General features: G+C 38.1%; 1 protein-coding gene across 2 annotated transcripts; it reads right to left on the reverse strand.

Moving 5' to 3' along the window:
- Positions 1-803: 803 nt before the first annotated feature.
- Positions 804-20607, reverse strand: LOC126841541 (uncharacterized). Of its 2 annotated transcripts, XR_007686186.1 has the most exons (6): positions 19309-20607; positions 10097-10563; positions 7347-7567; positions 5478-5665; positions 4923-5340; positions 3440-3561 (listed from the first exon to the last, which is right to left on the reverse strand). XR_007686186.1 is itself a non-coding variant. In XM_050578110.1 (5 exons), the coding sequence occupies exons 1-5, from the start codon at positions 19866-19868 to the stop codon at positions 3297-3299; spliced, it is 1701 nt and encodes a 566-aa protein (XP_050434067.1). In that variant the 5' UTR covers positions 19869-20607; the 3' UTR covers positions 804-3296. The 2 variants fall into 2 exon arrangements, 1 of the variants encoding a protein (XP_050434067.1); XM_050578110.1 differs by lacking the exon at positions 4923-5340 and having other exon boundaries at positions 804-3561.
- Between the last annotated feature and the right edge of the window lie 825 nt (positions 20608-21432).

Genomic DNA, 21432 nt, shown 5'->3' on the forward strand with positions numbered 1-21432 from the left:
ATCAAGGGGACACAAATCCGTCTAACCTTGTAAGCAATTGGTCGACGCTTAAATTGGCCAACTCGGAATTTGCTCCCATGGCGCAATGTAATGTGTTATTTATTATGTTATCCAATCGTTATTATTATCAATTTAAATAAACCAGGACAGCGGAATACAGATGCACTGCAATCGTTCCAAAATTGAATATTAACAAAAATTGGCATAATAAATGCGTAAGACACTCATTTTCTCTGAGTTCATATGAATATTCTAAGCATTTTTTTTCCTAAACTTTTTAGTACATAGTTTACTACATTTTTCAATACATTGAAAATTTTTATCACCAATCCTCACAAGCCAAGAAGGGGGATTTTTGGTTTTTTTTAATGGCAACATATGTTTTTAATTGCATACATTTGTAGACGAAAAATTTAACAATATGTTAGCGTTTGAATTTTTTATTTTCATTTAACCGTCCATTAGCTATGACTTTTTCCGCATTTTCCAATTGGCGATAACATTCTGACAACTAGGAAATGACTAGAAAACGGTTTGGAAATAATGACAGACAAACGGTTCCTGTCTACAGATTACCTACCCTCTTTTTGGCCTATAAGGATTGATGATAACAATTTTCAAAATATTAAAAAATACAGTTAAATATGTACCAAAAAGTCAAGGAAAACAAAATTCTGAAAATATTCCTCCAAGGGTTACCCCTCAAAATTGAATATTAATAAATCACAGTGATCGCTGTTGGAAATAAAAACACATTTGTATTGGAATTTTTTTTTTTTTGGAAATTTGTAAATTATATTAGGTACTTAGTATATATTATATATATATGTTGTAGTAAGAAAACGACTAATAATAATTATTATTAATAATACATTAATCTATAATACACACGACGAATGGGTACGCGATTATTAGAGTTAAAATTGCGAAAGGTGTACTCGGTCGGTGAGTGCTTGTTTTAAACGCTAATAGTTGTATAATTATTATTATTACTATTATAATAAAATGCTAAAAATCTATTATTAATACAATAATACAACACACCAGAAAAAAAACCGTCTCGTAATGACAATAATAATAATAATTAATATAATAATTACTGTAAGAAAAAACGTTATTTATATAATATTCAAATATATAATAATAAGGAAAGATTTCATTTTTTTTTTTTTTTATATATATAGGTATAACGAAAACAATAATTAAAACATTTCTACTCTCTACACATAAATGCTATCTCATAAATAGGTAATAATATTTGTTTTATATATATATATATAATTGTACACTTATTATTATAATTATAGAAACTTGAGACTGCTATTATATTGTACTCGTTTGTCCGGAGACAACGTATAATATATTTTTATTACTACTATATTAAATTTAAAAACGCTATAATAATAATTATAATAAGATACCTAATGTAATAAAATGTATATATATAAATCTAATTATCCTTAAAATACGGTGTTTTGTCAATGTATGTTTAGGTACACCGAGAATGTAATAAATTTGTAATTATTTTAATTTAATTTTTTTTTTTGGTCGATTTATGATTACATGTATTTTCTATTTTAATAATTAACGTATTATTTAGATAGGTACTTTTAACGCACGTTCGCCAACGGATTGGACTTGTTAAATTACAATAATACACTAAACTACAGTAATAATTATTCAACACTATTAGTTATGATAAAATATGTTATCATTTTGCAGCATACGGGAGCGAAGTCGTTGTAATATAATATTAATATATTATGTTAGGAAAAAAAAAGAGGTGGTCTTATTATTCGATGTAGTAAAAAAAAGTCACTTTGGACATTTTGTCAGAACACATTTTTTTTTTTTTTTTTGCCTTATTCCGCTAAAATATAATAATAATAATATAACGTTAATTGTCTAAAGTAGTCAATAATGGGCGGGCAGGTACCGCGTACGATTAGAAAACCAATATAGTATTATTGTGTGTTCATTCTATTACAACACAGACAGAGCTCTGATCGACCAGGCACTAACAATGGTACTAACCGGGTACCAGGTATTAACAATGCTCACACACATATGTATATTTAATTATCAGAGCTAATTGGTCGTTTGCACTCCTTGTCTTGCCAGTGTACCTATAGTCGGGTTAAGTCGTGCTAACTATATTCGAGGTTATGCGCATAGTGAAAACAAATATAGATCCCGCGCGGATTCCGCCATCTTGATTTCTGTCATGGAAAAAACGGTGTAATATAGTTTATTCCATGATAAAAATCTGACAAAATAGTTCATTTTGTGCGTACCAATTTTTTTATTTTATTTTATTTTATCACCGGTCAAAAAAAAAGTCGATATCAACATTACGAAGTCAGAAACCATCGTCGAAAATCAAAACGGAATCAAAATGGCGGCATCCGGGGTGTATGCATGTCAGTTCTAAGGCGTACACGGTACGGGGGGGGGGGGTATCGCTCACACAATATATTAAAATAGTTTAATATAGAGGGTGTTATGTAAAGTTCTACCGAGCTTCAAATGAGACATTCATGATGCTCTATGGGTACAATAAATGGTATTCATTTTTTTTTTTAAATTTAAAAACTATTTAAAACGAAACTCGTATCTTATTCGCTAAAAATTGTTTAGCGAAAAAAATTATTTCTGACTTGAAATCGGGAGGAAAAATCGCGTTGAATTGATATGTAGTAACATGATTTTTTGGTATCTGGCCACACATACGTCCACAGGGTGGCCAAACAAATAACATGCGACACATCATTTAGTATAAAATAATTCTAAGGACACCAATGGATTGAGAATAAAATTCTAACCCAAAGTGATGTGTCACATGTCATATGTTGGTTTTGGTCACATGCCGGCCACTCATTGGCCACTCATTGGCCACTCGGCGGACGCAAGTGTGGCTAGATACCAAAAAAATCATGTTACATATCAATTCGATACGATTTTTTCTCCCGAATTCAAATCTGAAGTTATTTGTTTCGCACAACAATATTTTAATGATATACGAGTTCTATTTTAAATAATTTTTTATTAAATAAAAAAAATAAATACTATTTATTGTACCCATATAGAGCATCCAGATTGTCTCGTTTGAAGCTCGGTAGAACCGTGCATTACACCCTGTAGGTATGTTCGGAATATATAATAATATAATAATTATGTATAAAATGGAAACTTTATAGACTAAAAAAATGGAAGAATGGCAGAGGAATCGCGGCGTTTGGAAATATATTTTAGGCGGATTACATATTTTCGGGTGGGAAAAAAAGCGGATTTGACGCTTAAACGGGTGGCTGAAGCTTTCTGGTGGAGCCCGACGACTTGATCGAGGCACCGGTGGGGCCGCGCATGGGACTTACGGTGGCCGAAGATATCAACGGCGGTCCTCCGGCGCCGATGCGGTATCTCTTCAGCGAGTCGCGGCGGACCGTGTAGGATACCACGACCAGGGTAAGCACGAACAGGGTGGCAAGGCAGTTGATCACCAGGGGTTCCGCGGCGGCCGTGTGCAGTTTCTCGTTGACAATGCCGGCCAAGTTGAGGTTTCTGAAAACCGACAACGATTAAGTTCAAGCACATTCTAACGCGATTAATATAATATATACGTATACCGTCGCTGAAAATGCAACACCTCATATCTCATTTTTTTTTTTTTTTTGCCAAATTAAGTTGGCCACACTGCAAAGTTGAGCGAAACGAGAAATGCGGTGTTGCATATCGACCGACGGTATGTGACGTTCATTGTAAAAGTTAATCATCTCATCGTTAGTGAATTTTGAAATAACAAGCTTATTTTTAATTAATTTCCAGGTAAGTATTCGTTCAGTGTTTAAAGATATGACGAGATGCGACTCATTTACAGAGTTACACCACTTTTACAATGAACGACCAATGTATTTACAAAACATACACCTTGACTTATGCATAATGTGTTTAGGCGTGAATATGTACACAGCAGCCTAAACCGTATTAGAGGAGCAGGGGGAGGTTAGCATAAGATTAGTATATTTCTTTTTTACACTCAAAAGGATGCTTAAGCACCCCTCTACGATTTTCAGCCCCGTGAGAACCTCAAAACGACGATTGTTAGTAAATGTTTTGAATTTAAGTGGTTCTGCATTCATTTAAAAATACTAATAATAATAACCCTCTCTCCCTTTGATAAAAGACCAAATATTTTCATTGTAGAAACAGTTGTCGTATTAAGTTTCCATACATTACCTGACTCTCAATAATTTTCAAACCTAGATTTTAATCGTTATTTCCCTTCACCAACTTAATAATATTTTTAATAATTAAAATTTTTTTTGTCGAGTTAAGGGTTGAAAAAAAAATAACTGTAAAACAAAACTGGTCGTTACTTGTTTAAATTATTATTATTTGCTTTAGTAAACAATGAAGTGGAGGATGGTAACGTACAATATATTTTATACTAGTTTGTCACATCTCGACTACAAAAAGAATTTGTAATTCATATTTTTCGGCTGTAATCATATTCATATTATCATATTATCTATTTTATTTTGATAAATCCTTAATTAGTCAGAGCTTTTGGGTATTATTAAAACGGTTACTTCTTATGATTTACCACCAGAGATCAATAAATATTTAACAGTCATTTAGTCAGTACACATTAAGGAGTAGTCGACATGACGAACTAATATTGTAACAAATCTAAGATGAATAAAATTATTTTACAAACTGCAAGCAATTTTACCAACTGTACACCAAAAAAAAAAAAAAAACCTCCCGGTTAGTTTTATGTTTTTTTTTTTTTTTGTTAGTTCCAAATCCTCCAACTGCAACCGTATATGCAATAATAATAATGATTGTTAATTGCCAACACCAATCAACCACCGCATAATATTAGACATATAGCTGTATATAATATTATTTGTAACGCTCACGTAATATAATAATAGTCGATCGGAAACGAAGGGGTTTAGCATGTGAATTGTTGTTTAGGAACGGAAACAAATATAATAACACTGGTAATGATGATATCGTATAAGGAAAAATATATAAATGCTGGGAAAGCAAAAGAGATCTGTATATATTATGGTCGAGTAGGTGTGTGTGTGTATACAATAGTATTATGTGATGGTAGTAGGATAAAAAAAATGGTAGGCGACAAGGACCGACTACTACACTCCGTTGGACGAGGAGACCAGTTGAAACGTGTGGCCGTTGAATTGTCTTCTGCTGTGCTTACTGGCCGACGATTTCAACATTACAAGGGCATACATGACCGACATGAGCGTCAAGACCAGTATCACGGCTAACGCGTTGATAACGGTCTGTTCCGCCGCGGATCTCTGCCGTTCGCTATAATATATATATTATTCACGTGGTCGGGTAAAGTTCAAATTGTTTTGTTTCGAGTAAAATCATTAATTAACGACGGTAAAAATAAATAAGGTATGATGATAATGAACCGCTGTTGCGGCCGTCGTAACACGTACCCGTTGTTGGACGTGTAGACCACGGTGTCGGCGCGTTGCTGCAATCCGGTCAAACAAGTGCCTATGGCCAGGGTGAACGTGCAAAGGCCCAGGGTGGCGTGGACGGGTGCGAAGCACCGCAAACGGCAACGGGCAGTGGCGGCCCGGCAGCACAACAACACGACGAATGTGAACAAGCCCAAGATCAGCTAAAAAACAGTACAACGCAAGTATTCTTTTAGCCAACACCAACGACAAAGGCAGGTACAACACCTGGGTGGTCACAAGTCTGTACGTCTTCTACACTGTCTTGGCCTTACACGGCCAACTGCATAATATGGTGTCGACCATCCTAGTCCACACATCTCGACCTATTCCCTCTCATTTTCCCCGTTCAATTGATGCATCTCCTAGACACGTCCTCTCATGTATTCATTTCTTATTCTATCCTCCCTAGTCACTCCACTCGTCCATCCTGGCATTCTCATCTCCGCTACACTCATTCTCTGTCCCCTCTACTTCATCCATCAACAAGTTATCCTGTTTCTCACTTTCATTTTCATATCCACAATTTGTTTGAACTACCGATGCTAAGTACTTGAACCTATCAACCTCACCCATCTGCATTATCTGTCTTGCACTTGAACTTTCTCAAAAATCCAACACGATTGTCTCCGTTTTACTTCTACTCATCCTCAGTCTATTCCCTTCAAGCACTTCTCTACACTCTTCAAGTCTCTCGTCCAATTATCTCGTCCATTACTAAAGAGAACAAGTAGGGGCTCAATTAAGGTCACGGGTCTATACGGTTTAATAAAACTGAAAGTGATAAAATGACAATTTCAAATAAATGCTTCGTTGCGAATCTGTAATGGCAGAAACACAAAACATATAGATAAAACCATGGTTGTACCTAATGACAACAATGTGCTTAAAATATATTTCTAGTATTAGTGTGGATACGATTGTCTGGCTACACAACAATTTGTTGCTGAAACGGAAATGTTTGATGGATATGTGGAGTGAATAGATTAGACAAAATAAAGAATGCCATTTCAAGAGGAAGTTTTGGGGTTAAGCCAACATCAGGAAAAATGAGAAAACAGATAAAGGGTAAATGTAGACCAGAGAAAAATAAGGTGGGCGGATGTGATCAACGGAGATGGGTGGAGTGAATAAAGACATTTTGATGGATAGAGTGTATTTGACTGGCAGACCCCACCATTTGTTCAAGCCAAGTGGAAGAAGAAATATTAAACATACACTGTCAGTGGCAATGTGAAAATGAGAGTTATGGAATAAACCCGCTCGATTATTCAACTTTTTGTTGATAATTTTCCGACAGCAATTCCTTTTTATGACATTTGTAAACATGTTTAATTCCTGGGTCAACAACAACAAAGCTATGAGGGGTATGAGTAATTTCGTTATTAGATACCGGATTTTTATGTTTTGTAAAAAATATTGGAAAACAACTTTTAGAAAAACAGTCTAAATAGTGGCAAATTCATTCGAGGTATTCTTTAAATATTGTATTACTGAACTGCAGTTAAAAAAAACCTGGGATTGCCATTAACTGTTTTCCTTCAATTTTTTTAACCAAAGGGATAAGATCTGATTAAAAAAAAACTTAGTTATTTTCTCCGCTCCACGCTAAAACATTGAATTATGGAAATGTTATCTCTTATCACTTATCTCTTGTCTCTTATCTCTTATCTCTTATCACTTCTCTCTTATCACTTGTCTCTTATCGCGTGACTGTAAAAGTGTAACGCGAAAACAACGACATCAAATTTCTTGTATCCAGTCGGACAACATGATAAAATGTATGGCATTTTTTTTTTCAAAGATCTTTTGAGCTTTTGCAACCGATTTCTCTTGTCTTCTTACCTGCACTAAGAACAGAGAGTAAGTGAAAGTGCCCATCCAGCTGTGCACCGTGTACAAATGTGGCAGACGGGTAGAAGTGTGGTACTGGGCGGCCGCGAGGGCGCCTATGCACACGCACGGTATGCCGACCAGACTGTGCAGCAAAGAGTGTGTCAGCTTGAGATAAGACGTTTTGCATCCGGGTCCAGTGCACTTAGACGCCAATCGGTAAACGAGAATAGCTGGAATAGAAAATACAAATCAAATTCAATAAATCAACAAAACGTTTTGGATTACACGTTTTACCAGCCCTGTGAATAGGGCTGGTTGTTAGGTCGACTATATACAATACGTAAGGAAGGGGGTTTTTTTTTTCGACACCAATATGATGTCTTATGGCTTCCCCAGCCAGCCGGTTCCGTGGTTACACAAAGGGGGGGGGGGCAGGGGATAGCGTGACAAGGGGGAATCGATCATTCCTGTAAAGGTAAATGTTATCAGATAATTAAAATAAGCGACAGAGAATCATCCGAAGACACAGGACACGTTTACCGTGGTAAAGATGGAAGAATTTTTCCGTCAACGAGTCACATTAAAGCCACCGACCTCCCTTAAAAAAAAAAAAAGAAAAAAAACTGCCCTCTAGGAGAGGTGCACGGCGGGGAGGCGTTTATTTGTTTATCACGTGTGAGTCATCCGTCATAATAATATACACCAACTATTATGGATTGTCGCATTTAACGAGGTAGTACATCATGACAGGTACGCGGTTTAATAATATCACCCCTTTGAGTGAGGTATACCACGCGACGTCATCGCCCTTTCCCACCACGAGGGACGTTCACAAGGGTGCGTGGGTGTATAGTGTGTATACTTTGCAGTTGTAAAATAGTCGGTAATTCTAGAGTAGAGAAAAAAACAAATCTATTATTTATTACAAGCGATTATGTCGCACGAACAACGACGTCGTTATGTCTTAATACTTGTAAAGCGATACATCAATAAAAACCCATATACACTTTGTGTGTCCTTCGAGGACTTACCCGTTGCATTGTATATTTAGTTAATACCTACTGCTGGGTGCTACTCTGGAGAAGTTTTCAAATATAAAAATTATATATTATACATAAATTTTTAAATATAACTATACACACTAAACGCAGGTGCGTACAGTTTTAATTATTCAGTGTAGTCGTTTTGGATGTCTATGAAAATACACAAATTGTACATTTCAATGTATTTATAACACAAAAAAGAAGGTACAAGTTATTTGTAATTGTTTGCAATAACTCAAACTCATCAAAAACCATATTAGGTACATAGGGCACATTAAATTGTATTCTGTAATCAAATTACAGATATTATAAAGAAATGTAACAAGTTAAACAAGTATAATAAATAAAAATCGACACTTAATAAAAGTGGCTAGTCCTACCAAAGTATTATTTTAATGCAAATGTTATTAACCGAAATAAAAATAGGTAACGTTAGTACAATAAACTGAATTCGAAAATCTAGGTGTTGCAATGGGACACCCCGTAGATAATCAGTGCTTAACGGATTTTATTACATTAATGCTAGCCGGTGTACCTAGTAATTAATACTCTTTGTTAGTGTATTGCTATATATGCGCGGTAGAGATTTTTGTGGCTCACCTACACCAAACGTTGTATTGTTTTTTTTTTTATTGTTAAATTATGCACTCTGTTTAAGTCGGAACAGTGTTTTTTATTGTCAAAACTCTTACGTTGGTAATTGTTATTATAGTATACAGCGTGTATCACAATTGACTGTCAGGTTTAAGAAGTTGTGATTTGTTATTGGGAAAAAAAACATAGCATAAAAAATGAATAATTACATGTTGAAAATATTGTATGTCAAATCTAAATAATAGTATACCATCATTTGACAGCGTTATGCAAATTGAGCGATTTCAAATAATAATTGTTCTCAATTAGCTCAAAGTTATTTACTGAATTAACCCACACAATATTATATTGCTGGGACTTGACATTTGCCGTTTGTGTCAGTCAGAACTATGATTGGCGTTTCTAACGCTTTGGTGTTTTAGGTCATTCAATACAGTTGAAATTTTGGAAAATAAATTGAGGATGTGCCAGGGGCGTAATTTCCTTGAAAAAAATAGGGTTGCACGATTAAGCACTGTAAATATTGAAAAATCCCATCTCATCACTACTTTTGGTATATGAAACACAAACAGATTAGATTAGGTTCAAGTTTGTTTTGGATAAGATAGGTAAGACTAGGTTTGGTTTAGATTAGACTTAGGTTAGAGCATTACCATGAACACATAATTGAAGTGAGTGGGTATGGTTTTTCTTGTTAATTAAAATGTCTTCCCATACAGGTACTATAAGACGGATTCATGATGCACTAACGAGGGTTAGTAGAAAAAATGTCTCTTTAGCTATTTTTAGTTTTGTTATTTTATTGTGATGCCCATGGTAACCGTGGTATGTATGGTAACCGTGGTATGTGTGATAACCGTGGTACGTTTGAGAGAATAGTTCAAGCATGTTTGGACAACAATGGCGGCATATTCGAACATCCCGAATAAAACAATCTCAAAATGTATCTTTATCTTTGTTTTTGTCTTTGTCTTTAACATTATCATTAGCATTACCATTACATTGTCCGTTATCTTAATCGTTAACGTTACCACGTTTTCTATGTATCACAAAGACAAAAAACATATGGTTACCACACATACCATGGTTACCATGGATATCTATATATCTATAGGTACTCACAGAATCCGGTGATGGTGACGAATCCGGCCGTCATCATGGTGGGGTGCAAGTTGAAACGTCTTTCGGCCAGGCTGATCTTCTGGGACGCGTTCTGAGAGACGGGCGGCTGGGCCGTGGTGGTCGTGGTGAAAAAGGACTGATCGGCAGGCTGTTGAGACCCGTTTTGCAGCTGATAGGTGAACACGCCCACGTGTAGGATCTCCTTGAAGCTCGGCGGTGGCCACGGGAACCACGACGAACCGCCGGCGGCCGCGGCCGGCGTGGTGTCGTATCCGCCGCGGAACGCCACTGTCCAGTAAACGGTGCCGGCCGTGCAAGCGATCAACAGCACGGCGCAGAGCACGGTGAGCAGCACGTATTCCGTGGTGGCCGGACATCCGGTGGCCCCGGAGGAGTACCTCTGCGCAGCGGCCGAGTTGCCGTCCTCTCCGGTTGTTCCATCAGCCCCGGCCGTCGAGTACTTAGACCTGTATACGCCATAGAGTAAACCATATATCATTGGGTAAATATAGAGTAAAATATAGGGGAAAAAAGCCAGTACAGTGGGGGGGGGGGGGGTTGGGGCATAGTGGGGACGGAGATGTCACGGGTCTACAGGTTTACCAGTTATAGCGGTTTAGAAGATATCGCGGGACCAGCAGTGATGTACTTAAAATTTAACATTTAGTCTTGTGCGGGGTGGATACGTGATAAGGGTTGGTCTATAAAAAGATACTGTCATAGTTACCCCCCATACATCGTAGTTAACAATATAATGAAAATCATTCACACATAGCAACCTAGAAACAACCGACTACGGCCAAAGTGTAAATTTACACTATTTTTGGTGTTTTTCTTTAATAAAAAAAAATTTTTGACTACAGATTTTTGAGAAAATTGTACATGTTATAGTTCCATTTTAGATATCTACCTTCGGTGTAATTTTCAGATCTAAATCTCTAAAACTTTGCTTGAAAAAGTGAAATAAAGAAAAAAATTCTATCCCTTCTAGGGGAAAGGGCTTAGGATAGTTTTTAGGTTTGTTAATGTTTATCGACAGTACTATGTTTGAAGAACAATCCATATAAATTTGGAACTTTTTCGACTATTTTTAAAAAAGTTATAGAGCATCGTAATTTTAAGTTGAAAAATTTGTACGTTTTTTGGGTGTTTTTCTCGATTTTGATGGGGAAGGGGTGTCTTTTTTAAATTTTGGCCTACTAAAGAACCTTCCAGGTATGATTTCTCATATATAATGTTGCTACATGAAGAAATCGGTTTAGCGGCTTACGAAATATCGTGGGTCCAGACACAAAAATAAAAACACATCATTGTAAAAACAATACCTTCTCAGCTCCGCACCGAAGCTAAAAGATGAACTAATGTGCAGTATGGGCAAATTAAAGCGCCGAAAATATTGTAAGACCACACAAAAGAAAAATAATAAATCTTCATTGTTGAGCGGTTAGTACTCTATATATTATGATAAAATATGTTTTTATTATTTATCTTAACGTATTATTGTTTTTTTTTTTTTTAAAAGACACTTATTTCTTTACTTTTAACTACTATAATAGTGGACTAGGAGTGATAAAACAAGGAATGTACATAAAAGATAAAATTTGAAACATTTGTATTTTTGTAATGCCCGGGTCAATAATAATAAAGCTATACTCGGTTAAATTATTTTCATTATTAAAGACCGGATATGTATGCTTTAAACATAGGTTAAAAAAATGTTGAATATCTTAAACAAATTATACAATGATACCCATGTATTGATCAGCCCTTAAATTAATGTCACAGCTGGAAAGTCAATGATTTGCCGAGATAATCTTTTTTTTATTAAACGCTTATTAAAATTATTTTCAAATTATATAGCAAAAATACGTTGTTAGTTTAACTCATTTTTTTTAATACTTAAATTGTACTATTTAATTATTTAGCAAACATGTTTGTTAAACGAATAGAAATTTCTCATTTCGTTTGAATAACATTTTAAAACAACGTTTACCACGTCGATGTCGTTATGTAGACTTTGTTGATTTTTAATTTTTGGAGAATTATTTCAAATATATCTTTTATTATTTCATTCAAAATCAAATCTACCTGTATGTATTATTATCTTGTATTGTTCAAATATCTATCATCTCACTGTTAGCTTTTTTTTTTCCTATTCACAACAAGTTATCAACATTTTGAATTGATTTCAATTACCGTTCTTACTTGATGTTTTAATCATCAAAAAAGATAATTAGATATTATTTATTTCCCCCCTTTTTTTTTTTCTTTTTTTTTGTTTCATTGATATTGTCACTTTCAAGTGCCGTTCTGCAAAGTGCGCCGATTATATTCGGATGAAATAACCGAGTTCCAGTTAAATACTCGTCCACCTTCGCGAAACGACAACACTCCAATGGGTTTATCGTTGAAATACCTAATTATCGGTTTTGTTTGAGTATCAACCGAGGGTGTTTAATTCGTGACGATATTGCCAGTTCCGCCTGAACGGGCCAAAGGGGACTTGAGTGTGTCAAAAGCACTCTTAGGCTGTTGCCGGCGGATTGATCTCGAGTGTGCGGGGAACGCACGGGGGCGGACGGAAGGCGACCACCGCGCGGTAACCGCCGTGAAACGCGCGACAACCGGGCCGAATGAGATGCTGTTCACGCTTGGTCACACACGGAGAACGCGGGCTAAACGCGCCGGTAAACGCCGCTGTAACAACACAATAATTGGCTAATAACGCGACGTTATGGTACGCGGCTTTTCCGCCGTTGGCCGTTAGTCGGTTTGGCTCAAAAGTAGTAATTTACCGAATTTATCCACACAATATTACATTGCTGGGACTTGACATTTATTTGCCGTTTGTGTCAGTCAGAACACAGTTATGATTGGCGTTTCTAACGCTTTGGCGCTTCAAAAAAATTGGGGGCGTGCATGATTGAAAAACGCTGTAAATATCCTGAAAAATCCCATCTCATCACTACTTTTGGTATATGAAACACAAACGGATTACATTAGGTTCGGGTTTGTTTTGGATGAGACGGGTAAGGCTAGGTTTGGTTTAGGTTAGAGCTAACTTTGTGACATCGAGCGACGAGTGGTGCAGAAAATAAGAGCTGGTAGGAACATAGAAGATAGAAGTGAGGAGTGAACAAGGCAGGTAAGAAGAGGAGAAAGGGAACATCAGAGGGAAGGAAAAAATAGAAGAGGTGTGGAGAAGAGAGGACAGATGAGAAAAATTACCATGAACACATAAGTTGAAGTGAGTGGGTATGGTTTTCCTTGTTAATTAAAATTACTTCCAATACAGGTACCTCAGGTACAAAAATAAACCAAGTTAAAATATATAATACCCTAATGACCGTATCCGAATTTATCCCACACAGTATTGTACTGCCGGCACTTGCCTAGGTTGGTAAGTAAACGAACATTGGGTCCCCAATATTGATCAACAGCTGGGTATCAACATATTGTACTAACTGATTCGTTATGATTCGGTTATACTAATTATTAAAAAATGATAAACGGTTAAAACAAAACACTAAACCGTTAGCAAAAAGTTGTAATTTGTTATTAGAAGAAAAAAATAACAACATGTTGAACATATCAATGTATGTCAATTGGAAATAATAATTTGAGCGATTCCAACTAATATCTAATATTGTTCTCGGTTAACTCAAAGTAATTTACAGAATTATCCACACAATATTATATTGCTGGAACTTGACGCGTAGGGAAAAAACACCTACTAAAAGTGCAAGTTTTAAAAATTGAGAACTAATAGATGAAATAATTCCTCGATTTTTGCTTTATTCTAAAACAGTAGGTAATTATTAACGCTTTGTTATTTTCTCGCTAAATCCCAATAAAACGCGATATCCAACAAAATTTGTATTGTTGCAATTTTGGCAAAGACTGAATAAACTGGGAATCCTTAAGCACTGTAATTATTTAACCCATCTCCTCACCACTTTTGGTATGAATCTCAAACAATTTTTTATATGAATGGTTCAGGTTAGATTTGGATAAGACAGGTAAGGTGGCGACGGTTATAAGGAGAAAATAGGTATGTAATGAAATGGGAAAGTCAGAGCATGCGAACAGATTGCTAAAAAAAAAAAAAACAAGTCCATAGGTACTCGTTTTGCGCGTAAGGGATTGTGGTAAACACATTTTTTTTCCCCAAAGTATTGAATAATACAGCAGTAAGCCGTGTGACTAGCTACCCCTATAGTGTAGGGGAAAGTTTTTCCAGTAAATCAGATGTCTTACATCAGCCTGTATTGAGGGCAACAAGAGGCGCGGCCGCCGAGTCTGTGCGGCCGGTACAGCGCGGTAGGTACAGCGTGGCACGCGCGCGCGCTTTAACAACAGTTTCCGCCCTCTTTACACAATCCGCCCCAGTCCGTATGTATTATAAGCGGCAAAATACCACATTGTCTTTGTGCGAATAATTCATGTCTTGTGTGTGTGTGTAAAATATTTTAGCTATAGAAATCTATAGAAATCTTCTTACCTGAGAGTTGCACTTTATTTGACCAACAATTTATATATATATTTTGAAATATAGCGCACAAATGTGGGCATAATATGGTGTACACAAAGCATAATTTATCATTTATCAAATTAATTAAATCGATAAAAAAAATTAAAATGTATATACCTACAGAAAAATTACACAGGGAGATATAAAGGTATAAGCTAGTGCATTTCGATTCGGTTTAAGCTAATCATCGACTAGTATTGAAAATTATTTTCATTTCGCCTGTTAATCGCCCCATACAAGGGTAACAGCTATGGCAATAGATTTATAATAATATTATAGGCGATCCACCCTAATCGTATCCCCATCCCAATATCAAGCACATTGTTGCCTTTAGACACGGGTGCACAATGCTCTTATCTAATGTTCGCGTTTCTGGCAAGTTTGATTTTATCACTGAAATAATTCACACTCCAATACGTTGGTGGGAATTTGGGGGTGGTGGTCTTAGGATTCTAAAAACCTAAAATCAGCGCTAATTTTGAAATTTTTAAGTTTTTTAGTATCACAAGCACCGTCTCCCCCACCCCATTTCCGCCAATGTCTCGACGCGGAGGCTTTTTTTTTTAATTACAATTATTATTTAAATATATATATATATATATATATACAGGTTATAACGTCCTTCGGTTTTCTCAGTTTCCTCTGGATATAATATACAAGAAAAAAACAATATATATATATATATATATGTTATAGCTATATATATATATATACCCGAACACTACGCGCTGACACAAAAAGACTTTCACGAAGATTTCCTTATTGTATTTTTTTTTTTTTTTTTGGGTGGTTTTTTTTATACACACTTCACTTGAATAATAACATACAATATAACATCCTATCGTTTCGCATCCTCCCCTCTTCCTCTGCCCTCCCCTCCCCCACCCCACCCCTCTCGAATCGGTCGACACCATGACCGCCGGTAGCTTCTTCTTCTTCTTCTTCTTCTTACGGATTGTGCGTTGTTGTTGTTGTAGGAGGTTTTTTTTTTTTTTTTTGTGTATTTCCCTCACTTTTTGGTTATGCATGCTCGATTATCGAGACCGCGACTGTGTGGCTGTCGCGGTGGAGAGAAATCGTGAAGAGTATTTAAAAAATAATAGATAATAGGTAATAGTAATAATAATGAAAAAAAAAAAAGGACAAAATCAAACATACAAAACAAAAACCGCCGTTTTTTTTCCCCCCTCGAGGATTTCCTGTCGCCTGAGCGCGCGCGACCGACACCGTCGTCGACGGGTTAACGAACTCCTTCGATTTGCCTACATATATCTCTGTCGAATTTACCTATATATAGGTATATTATATATTTTATATTTATATTATAATATAATATAATATATTGTACGGCCACTATAGTACAGTATAGTCCTATACGTGGTGGACGTGGTGTGTCAAAAAAAAAAAAAAAATGCCTATACCTTGGAAAATATTCGGGTTGGGTCGTTGTTTAACGAATGATAGTAATTATTATTACACTGCGCTATTGTATCAATAAAAAGCGTCTCGTTTTTTATTCATCGTCGTCGTCGCCGTCGTCATAATAAAATATTATTATTTATTAGGCACGAGGAGGTGTTGTTGTTGTTTGCGAACATAATAACCTAAGTGCCGTTTGTGTATAACCGAGTAAAAGTATACACTATATAGGTGTAACACACTTTGATTGATTATGATGTGCTCAGCCCCGAAAAGTGTTTGTATAGACGCGCGCCTACAGGTAAAAAGCGTTAAAAAGGTTAAAGGCCTCCTTTTTTTTACCAAGTACACGAATCGACGGTTGTTTTTCGCATACACACAACCGCTGTATAATATGCGAATTCGACGACAGTTAAACGCCCTTTGAATACCAAATAATTATAACAATAGTTCATCGACACCGATACCGCCGCCGCCATAATAATAATAATAACAAAAAATAGGTAATTTATTAATATTATAATCTCTATCGGTTTTTAATTTGCACTTATCTCGTTGAAAAAAACAGATTGTTTTGTTTTTTAACCCCTTTTTTAAAAGCGTTTCTACCTTTCAAACGTGGTCGGCTAGTATTATACATTATGTCACCCTTATAATATTTTATTTTTACCTACAAAGATGGCCCGTATTTTCGATTATTCAACGGCAACGCCTGAGTAAAATATTAGAATAATATATCATTTTTTTTGGATTGCACATTCATTAATTCGACTGGTAAAAGTGTGTATACCCTTAGTGCGTTCGAACAAAAAAAACCTTTAGAATTTTTATTGTTGGCTTACATTGAATAGAATCTGGGCCAGTGGGGTTAATATTGTGGAAAAAAAACAAACAAACAAAATAGGACAAATGTAAAAAGCATGCAAATGGTAGCAAGTATCTGGTGCACCTATTGTGAAAACTTTGTGTTAAGTATTAAACCATTGGGAACAATCGCCTTTAATCAATTTATGAGATTGAACTATTCTAACAACTCAAAAGTGATCACACACAAGAATGACAAGCACCTTAAGAGATAAATATTTAAAAGTGAGTTTGTATATACATATTGTATATTATGTGTATACTATTTTTTTTTTTTTTTTTTAAGAGGTCTTCGAGCAATTTTTCAATAAAAACTTAACGCTCCCGGCCAATTTAACAAATTTCAAAGGTGGTACTTATGGTGTATATTTTATCATATTAATTAACACCGTTTTGTTATCGTTAAGTATATTATTGAAACGACCTCGACGCAATATACTGCTGCTGCTGCTGCAGTCGGAAGTCTCATGATACCGTGTGCACTATATATATATGTATATAAATATTAATAAAAATATATATTATGATGGGACACGTCGACCTACGTATACCCTATACATATATATATGTATACAATAAATATAATGCAATTGACATCAATTAGTGTGCACACACACACACACACACAAGGCACCCGGTTACCTCCGGATCGACACTATACACAGAGTTTCCCACGAGTATTATATGATATTATGTACCCTACTGTACTCTCCTATCACCTCTGGTGTGTACCGGTAAATAAATATATACATATACAGATTTATAAATGTGTACACGCAAGTACCACAGCTCGGTGGAAAACGCCAAAACTATATGGGGGGGGCTGTTCCCCCCGAATTAAAACGCCAATATATAATGCACTCACTTGTAATGACCCGTTCCGGAACTGCTCGACTTGGATTTGGCCATGACAATAATAACAATATGAACGGCGAAAACAGAGAGAGAGAGAGAGAGAGCTGTCCTTTGCGGGGGGAGGGTTACTTTTTGGAACGAAGACTTGTTCTCTTATTGTGGTGGACTTAACATGGCATACGGTCGTCACTGTCGGTGACACTGTCTCGAGAGGAGGATCCGTACGCGATTAATGGCGTTTTTTTTTTTTTTACTGCCAAAGACACGGAAAAAAAACAACACACACACAGCGCCTATACCTCGTATACCGGCTATTGTTATTGTGTATTTAAATTATCAATCAGAAACGAGACACGAGACACTAGCACGGACAGACACACAGAGACACTAGCCGGTGGTGGTGGTCGGGTCTACCAGTCGACTACTGCCAGCAGCAGATCAACCGCATCGCATCGCAGTTGCTGTTTAGCTAATAAGTGTAACAAACATCCGCCTCTCCGTTCCACCTCTCTCTCACGGCACGGCGATTTCATATATACGGTTAGGTTTTTTTTTTTTTTTTGTTTTTTTGTTCCTATACAGTCGCAGTTGCACAACCCGCGAACCCACCACTATTGGCCCGGGTACTGTCGAATAATAATAATAGAGCACAATAGTCAATGCAAACGCGAAGCAAAAGCGTAAAAAAATCAGCCAAAAACTAGCGCCCCCCCCCCCGGCGCGGAGGGTGTGCAACGTCCCAAAACGGCGCCCCGTCGACGGTTTCCCAAAAACATATATACATTCCCCAAAAAGAAGGGTGGTGGTGTAATATTATATTTTTTACCCTTTGTTTTTTTTGGACGGTTCGACCAGTACGCTATATAAACGACTTTGTAGAACACCGTGCTCTTCCCTCCTCCCACCTCGGGCAAATGGCGCCACTTTTATTCCAACGATGATGTCTCCATTCAATCGAAAACGGTATTAGTAGTAGCAGCAGTAATACCGTGATAATAATAAGACAAATATTTTACAACGTTTTGGTCGGATCACGAAAAAATTGAAAAAATATTATGTTTTCAGTTTAACACATTGTTTTTTATTGTCATCGTTAATAATTATTCTGGAGGCTAGACAATACACACACCAGCAATACATACATAGTCATATAGTGTAACTTGAGGGACGTTTTTCAGCTCTCCCCCCCCCCTTTGTACCCGCCCCTGGTCGTTATTGTTTATAAACGCTAGATATACCCATGAGTTTTGCTGGGGTGTTGTTTTCCATACAACAGTGTCCTAACGTTTAATTATTGAGTTTTAGGGCGAAAAAATCGCCTATATATTATTTTCGGGTCTTAAAAGGTTACTTTTGATTGCCAACCGAAATTGTGTGATCAACACACCGTTATTGTATTTCCATCGATATAATATTTTATGCTTAGAATTTAATTTTCGTCATCTTTGTCGGTGAACAAAAACGCGATTTTAAACGTTAAAATTTGGGTTTTGTGAAAAAAAAAAGAACATTGACATTGTCTCCGAAATAATCCAAAACTCACTTGTCTTTCTTGGGCTCGTCTTTCTTGGCTTTGTCCTTCTTCTTGTCCTTTTCCTTCTTGCCGTCCGCCGCAGGCTGTTCCGCCTGTCCGCCGCCTTTGGCCGACTCCGGTGCCGCCGCGGCGGCCGCCGTCGCTCCGCCGGACATGCTGACCACCGGCACGTTGCGGTCGTCGGCCGGCTGCGGCGGCTGCTGCTGCGGCTGCTGATGCTGTTGCGGCTGCTGATGGCGCGGCGGCGGCGGCGTGCCGTCGTCCCTGTCCACCAGCGGTATGATGACGCTGTCCCGGCCGATGTCCCGGACGTATTCGGCGGCGCCGCCGTCGTCCATGGTGGCCGCCTTGGTGGCGTTCGTCTTGTGCACCGGCGACACGGGAGACACGGTAGAGCCTGTGCCCGTGGTGGTGTCGTCTATTCCGCCGGGCGTACGCAAATCGTCGTCGGGTTGCGCTAGCGGTGCCTCGCCGTGGAACGACGGGGGCGGCGGCGGCGTAGACATCATCATAGACGACGGCGGTCGGCTGCCGTCGTCGTCATCAATCATCATCGCGTTCGAATCCATTTGGGTTCAACAAAACAAAACAAAACGATTACCCGCGATATTATACGCTAGTAGGTATACAAAGCGAAACGGTGTAGGCAGTGAAAGTAAGTAACTTTAACAACAATGCGAATGAAAACGAAAACGTAAGTAGTGTTTGTGTAGACTTGAGCGCTTTTTGAGCAAAACAGATTAGATATTGTTGTTGTGGCGTTGTATTTTCAACAGAAAAACGTGCGACCGCAACCGGACGATAATAATCCGCGACGATGCTGCACGACACGTTGTCCCGCGAATTTCGACGACGGCTGTGGCGGCGGCGGCATAATAATAACAATAATAATAAAGATATTATTATGGGCGGTTATTTTTTTTTTTATTTTACCGCGCGCGTCCGAAATCAATTATTATTATGTTATTGCGTTATCGCCGAAATCGACAAAAACCAAAAACCGTTATTATTACAAACCCGAAAAAAAAAAAAAACAAAACACTGACCGTACGGTACGGCACGCACGCACGTAATAATACGTTTGTACGTTACACGCGATAATGATAATACGAGACCGTGTGTGCGCGCGTACGACTGCAACAACTGTCGGTTAACCGCCGCGACGGCAGCGGATGTAATATTAATGTATTAGGGCGGTTGCTCCCGCTTTCTCGGGCGGTCGTCGTGTGTAATGACAATGATATTATAATATATATTTCTACTATTACACAATAGCGCGCGCAATGCGAACCCGGGGACGACGCGGCTACAAACACTACTGGCCGCGCGTTATGTGCGGTGTATCCGCCGCTGGACCGCCGCCGCGCGCCGCCACCGCATCCAGGGGGTGGTAGTGACTGGCGGCGGCGGCGGCGGCGGCATAGGGGAGGGCGAGTTATCGGGCGGCCGGGACCCGCGATGCCTGTGCACGTCGGCCCGGGTTCGGCTCCCGGGAAGCTGCGCGCGGACCGGGATCCTCCGTCATCGATTCCGCCGCCGCCGCCGCCGCCGTAATAAACGGGGTGCGTGCGCCGTGTACCAGTCCGCCCGGCTACACCCCATACGGCCGCCGCAGCCGCCGCTCTGCTCGCTCGGTCCCTCCAACCCCGCTCCGTTTGGCCGCCGCCGCCGCCGCCGCCGCCCGGTTATTTTTATCCGCGCGCACTCTCCATGAGCGGCGTATCCCGCGCGCGCCGCGGTCATTCGCATCGGCGGATGTTCTACTGGAAAAACATTGCACCGCGCCCTGCCCGTTGTTCTGTATTGAATATATATATATACACGTTATACGTGTACCGCTTTACAACAAGAGGGCGCGTGCGCGATGTACGCTGTATAATAATATATATTTGTGTGTGTGTGTGTGTGTGTATTTACGTTATATCTCTAAAATCTATACACATATAATAAATATATAAATATATATATGTATGTACACCGCACATGTATATACCACGCGGAAGCGTTTCGGGCGGATGTACGGTCTCGCTGGAATTATATTAATATGTATATTACCTGCGCGGTACATATTTGGATAAACCGGGCGATTACAACGTACCGCGACGATTGCTACGACGTACGGTGTAATAATAA

The sequence above is a fragment of the Adelges cooleyi genome, unplaced genomic scaffold (assembly GCF_023614345.1).
Source record: "Adelges cooleyi isolate 19-005CV unplaced genomic scaffold, UGA_ACOO_1.1 ACOO_flye_CR_arks_rails_tigmint_CR_PRNA_39, whole genome shotgun sequence".
Classification (NCBI taxonomy): Eukaryota; Metazoa; Arthropoda; class Insecta; order Hemiptera; family Adelgidae; genus Adelges; species Adelges cooleyi.